General features: G+C 40.4%; 1 protein-coding gene across 1 annotated transcript; it reads left to right on the top strand.

Annotated features, from left to right (window-relative positions):
* Positions 1 to 3,764, top strand: LOC104437236 (COP9 signalosome complex subunit 5a). The gene is made up of 6 exons (XM_010050145.3): positions 1 to 495; positions 775 to 1,056; positions 1,142 to 1,289; positions 1,397 to 1,479; positions 2,928 to 3,005; positions 3,122 to 3,764. Exons 1-6 carry the CDS (start codon positions 49 to 51, stop codon positions 3,209 to 3,211), a joined length of 1,128 nt encoding a protein of 375 aa, XP_010048447.1. The 5' UTR covers positions 1 to 48; the 3' UTR covers positions 3,212 to 3,764.
* Positions 3,765 to 5,595: the final 1,831 nt, after the last annotated feature.

Here is a 5,595-nt window from a genome sequence, read left to right as displayed (position 1 = left end):
CCATCACGCTCGAATCAAAAACTCCAGAGGCGAAGAAGAGAAAAAACCATGGACGCCTTGGCTTCGCAAGCGGCCATAGCCCAGAAGACGTGGGAGCTCGAGAACAACATCCTCTCCACCACCGCCGCCGGCTCCGGCTCTGGCTCCGGCGCCGGCGCCGGCCCCGCCGACCCATCGAAGCACGACCAGTCGGACTCCATCTTCTTCTACGACGAGGCCGGCCAGGTCCGGTTCCAGCAGGAGAAGCCCTGGTCCCACGAACCCCACTACTTCAAGCGCGTCAAGATCTCCGCCCTCGCCCTCCTGAAGATGGTCGTCCACGCCCGCTCCGGCGGGACCATCGAGGTGATGGGGCTGATGCAGGGGAAGACCGACGGCGACGCCATCATCGTCATGGACGCCTTCGCCCTCCCCGTCGAGGGCACCGAGACTAGGGTGAACGCCCAGGCCGATGCCTACGAGTACATGGTCGATTATTCCCAGACCAACAAGCAGGTTCGGCTTTGGCCTCTTCGTCTTTGCTCCCTCTCCCTCGAACCCTAGTTTTCGGGCATCTGATCGTCCTATTCAATGTTTCTAAGTGGTATCGAATCAAGAATCTTGGAGTGGCTTATTGAATTCATTGAAGGGTATTGAGGCAAAACAAGGGTTTTTGTCAAGTTCTTTAATTTCGTTTTATGCCTGCGATGATTTTGGTTTGAATTGTGTGATAGCCTGAGATGGTGGCAGTGCTCGTTATGATTTTTAAAGTGAAGTACAAAATTCTGTATGTAGGCTGGGAGATTGGAGAATGTTGTTGGTTGGTACCATTCGCATCCTGGATATGGGTGCTGGCTCTCTGGCATTGATGTTTCGACGCAAATGCTCAACCAGCAGTTTCAAGAACCCTTTTTGGCTGTCGTCATCGATCCGACGAGGACTGTGTCTGCGGGTAAAGTGGAGATTGGGGCATTCAGGACATATCCAGACGGATATAAGCCTCCGGATGACCCTGTTTCCGAGTATCAAACTATCCCTCTAAATAAAATCGAGGACTTTGGCGTGCACTGTAAACAGGTTTTTCCTAGTTTTTCTTAGGTTTCAACTTTTTGAGCCTGTATATTGCTGCCGCTTTGACTCCTTGTCATGTTTGCTTCTGCAGTATTATGCTCTCGATATCACTTATTTTAAGTCCTCTCTTGATTCCCACCTCCTGGATCTGTTGTGGAACAAGTACTGGGTGAACACTCTTTCATCTTCACCTTTATTAGGAAATGGAGACTACGTTGCTGGACAGATTTCTGATCTAGGTATCTGTTCTTCTAGTTTCTCTCTGGCCAAATTATAACATGAGGTTGATTTGTTTGTTTCTATGTTTCTCATTACTCAAACATATCCATTTTCGTCCACTATGCAGCTGAAAAGCTAGAGCAAGCAGAAAATCAGTTGGCACATACTCGCTTTGGGCCATTGATAGCACCTCCTCAGAGAAAGAAGGAGGTGATTGTTGCTTTTTCTCATCCTTTTCTTGCTGTCTTGCTAGAGATTGCTCTTGCTTTTTGGGTTTCTGTTGTCACTATGCTTTTATTATGGTTATGGGCAATTTTACTAACTTCTACTACGTTCCTGAATCAGTTGTGGCCATTCCACGTAACCATTAGAGTGCTGTTGAAAGTTAATTAACTTTGCTATTTTATGTTATGGTCAGGGCCTTCTAAGGAACATGGGATGATATTTTTTTGATTTTCTTTGGAAATTGAGAGATGATGTAATGTTGAGATCATGTCTGCTGCTGCACTGACAACCCTAGAAATTGACATAAAGCAAGCCTTTTCTGCTGCTAGATGGGCACGTAAACCAGTTTTTGATTGTGAATCAGTGATTAAAAAGAGAATGGGAGTTAGAGAATTTGCTCTATGTAGGATGAATTCATGAGAACTTCGGTTTACATGAAGCCTGTTAAGAGTGATTCATTGAATGGATGGAACTTCAAATTTGGACCTCCTCTTATGTATGCTTGTTCTTGAATGCAAGATAACCTGTGCAGTCACTATAAAAGGTGAAGGATTTCAGAGACATCTGAAGATTAGCCTCTTGAAAAATTGCAAACTTCCAGGCTTCCATATGAATTTCAGTTCATTGCTTTCGGCTTTGTTTTCCCACGTTATGATATGGAAATCCATATGATTTCCTGTGATCTTGTTGGTAAAGTTCTCTAGAATGATCAATATACAATGTTATCGTGAATCATTCGCCGCAGCACCTATCTTCGATATTGAACTTTGGACTGAGCTTTCCCATGATCGTGAATCATTCCTCCGGGGACTTTAGCTTTCAACTTCCTTGGAAGGCACATTTGAATATACAATCCAATATCTGTGCTTGTTGCTCTCCTTGTTGCTTACCTGTGTTATAGCATGAAGTTCTGCAGTTTTCTAGTTTCTAGTTCAGTAAGCTTGAGTAAGCCATGTAAAGGTTTTACAGTTTTATGATGATGATGATGCTCTTATGAATAGGAGATCCCTGTGCAATTTTTTTTTTATCATTTATATAGTCGAAGTAGTTTGGTGGTTCTGTTCCCCTTTAAAAATGGATATGGTTCAGTGGCATCCTGGTTTTGTCCATTGTAACAAAGCTGGATGCCTGATTTTTTTGTGCTCTGGCCTTTTTCTTTTAGGTTATACCTAGTGCTTGAAATCAGATACAATTTTTTTTTCTCCGTCTGGATGAGTTATTGCTCCATTGAGCAAAGTCACTCCTATCCATTTTTGGGTTGGTGCTCATCTTATACATCATTTGCTTAGAGGGAAAAGAATAGGTTTATCTAAAGGTTAAAAAATTTTATGGCCAACTATACCATTTCTCATGAAGCACCCTGAAATTTGCTTTCTAGTCTGTCTCTTTTACAATTCAGAATATCTTGTTGACAACTTTTTGGTAAATTGCAGGAAGACTCTCAACTCACCAAGATTACTCGTGATAGTGCAAAAATAACCGTAGAGCAAGTGCATGGCCTAATGTCACAGGTGACCATTCATTCTTGAACTTTGGATTGTGCTTAATATCTGCTCATGATACGTGACTTCAATTTACATGCTTTGTTATTTAGCAATGCACTGACTGTTTCTTTTTGCTCATCTAGGTTATTAAGGATATTCTTTTTAATTCTGTCCGCCAATCCCAGAAATCATGCTCAGAGCCATCTGAGCCTGAACCCATGGTCGAGACGTGATGCCGACATTTATGTGTTACTACAGCTGATGTATGCATTTCCTTGGCCTTCATTTGCGGTAGACTATGACGGGGTTGAATCCAAGGGAATCAACTAGGATGCACATTTTTCATGGTTAATGATTTTGTAAATTATGCAGCATCAAGTGTCGAATTGGTTGGATTTTATGGTGGCTAATGAGAGGTGAGGGGTGGATTGCGGCGGATTATAAGATACAAACATTTAAGTTGGGTTTAGTTGAAGTGAGATGTCCTTGAAAGTCCTTGGCAATGCACGTGAAGTTTGAGTTCTTGCTTCTTTTGACCGGCGACTTTGGGCTTGTTCTGGAAGAAGTGTACTTCAACTCTGATCTTTCAAATGGGGGACGAGAGTATGACATAAGGCCTGCCATGATTATCAGGTGTCTTGACTCTGGTGTCCGACTCGTATCATCTCTGCTTCTGTGGTTCGGCTACCCCTATCATGCTCTCTGTATCTGCCTGAATTTTTTTAGCATAGTGTGACCTATTCGCTTGATCTTTTAACTATGATAAATGGTCTAATCTTCTGGGCAGACTCTGACCTTGTCTATCTGGGAATGTCCTGCTTGTCTTTCCCCATCGAAGTCCCAAACCTACGAGATCTCCAAATGTAGTTTTGGGAAATCTGTAAGTTAGGCCCGGAAAACAGGGTGAAATTTTGTGTTTACCATTCACAAAGCCATCTTCCACCCTGACACTGCACTCCTTAACCTCCTTGAGTTTCAAGCTAAACTTACAGCAAGATGCGTTCTCGATCTCCTTGTTCTTTAAGCTCTTAAAAAGCTCAAACATGGCATGCAAAACTTACATTTTCCAAAGCCATAAGACACATAGCCTATGCAGAAAATTCCATTAAGATTGATATGCTGAGAAACCAACATGGAGCTGGGGAGGGACAAGCAAGAGCTGTCGCTGCGCCCCTAGCCCTTGTAAGTTACTATGATTATCTTAAAAAATAAATGGTTAGTCGGCATAATCGGGGAAATTACAAAGTCGACCCTATACTACTATTCGAATTCACTTTTGGTCTCTGTACAGTATTTCGTTATGATTTAGTCCCCAAACTTTTCTCTGATGACTATTTAAGGGTATAATTCAATTTGCCGTCCAAATGTGAATGGAATATGCTGAGTCAGTACCGATAAATTGACATATGGCGTCTAAGTGTACAAATTTCTAAGAAGATCACACTTTTGATCCATGTGCTTTTAGAAATGTTCGGTTTTAGTCCTTGTAATTTGTTTTAGTTACAATACTAGCCTTCATGTTATTTTCTAACAAAAGCTTAGTTTCTTTCATCGCATCTTAATCCAAAATGTTATAAGATGTCAAATTAAAACCAGGTATTAATTGGTATTCCTACATTTACAAATTTGCCCGATTTGATTGAATGTCTTATTAAGATGGATGCTATCGTATGCAAAATATTTACGATCAATACAATATAGGGTTGTTGATGATATAATTTGAAGATTTTTTTTATAAACTTTCTAAAATATTTTAGCTTTAAAATAGTGAGTTTAAGCTATGGTTAAATTATTTAAAAATGATCCTTTTTTCTCCCCAAGTAGTCCTAGATACTATTATACGGATCTATAATAATAATGAGGATGTTAAGTTATTCATATGATGAATTAATCTTGCTTGGGCAATCTATCTGATTGTGCTTACTTGTAAACGCAAAAATCACCAACTAATAATTTGCTTTAAATTGACATTTTCTTAAGATCTCTAATAAAGATATGACTAAGGAAATTAAGTTTTCATCAAAAAATAATTTAAGGACTAGTTTTATAGCTAAACAAAATATAAGGACTAAAAAAACATATTCTTAGATGTTAGAGGACCAAAAGTGTAACTGTTTTAGAGACTTGTACACATTGGCCTTGCATGTCAACTTGGCGCTGCTGACTTAGTATGTACGGTCGACATTTAGATAGAAAGTTGAATTTGGTCTTGAATTGTTGCCACATATGAGTTGGGGAGGAATAAAGATGCGTTTGGCAAGCATTTCTTTGGAACAATTTTCGCTTAAAAATGATTTTTTTATTTTATTTTCGAGAATAATTTCTGAGTTTTTAAAGGCATTTGATAACTGCCTAAAATTTTTATTCTCGAAATAGAAATGCGAACTCTTTAAAGTTTTTTTAAAAATACTTTTATTATAAATTTCTTATTTTTCTTTTATTTTTCTCTTCTTCTTCCTCTTTCTTTGTGTCTGGTGATCAGCTTGGCAAGGATTGGCAAGCTCGCAAGAGGCTCGCTTGGTCATCGCGAGCCTCGACCTCACAGTTCTAAGTGAGGTTGAGCCTTGTCGATGGCCAGATGAGCATTGCCCAGCCTAGCGAGCCTCCCTATGGCTGG

Source organism: Eucalyptus grandis, chromosome 3 (assembly GCF_016545825.1).
Source record: "Eucalyptus grandis isolate ANBG69807.140 chromosome 3, ASM1654582v1, whole genome shotgun sequence".
Classification (NCBI taxonomy): Eukaryota; Viridiplantae; Streptophyta; class Magnoliopsida; order Myrtales; family Myrtaceae; genus Eucalyptus; species Eucalyptus grandis.
Note: the sequence above shows the minus strand (reverse complement) of the source record. Positions and strands in the feature narration are given on the sequence as shown.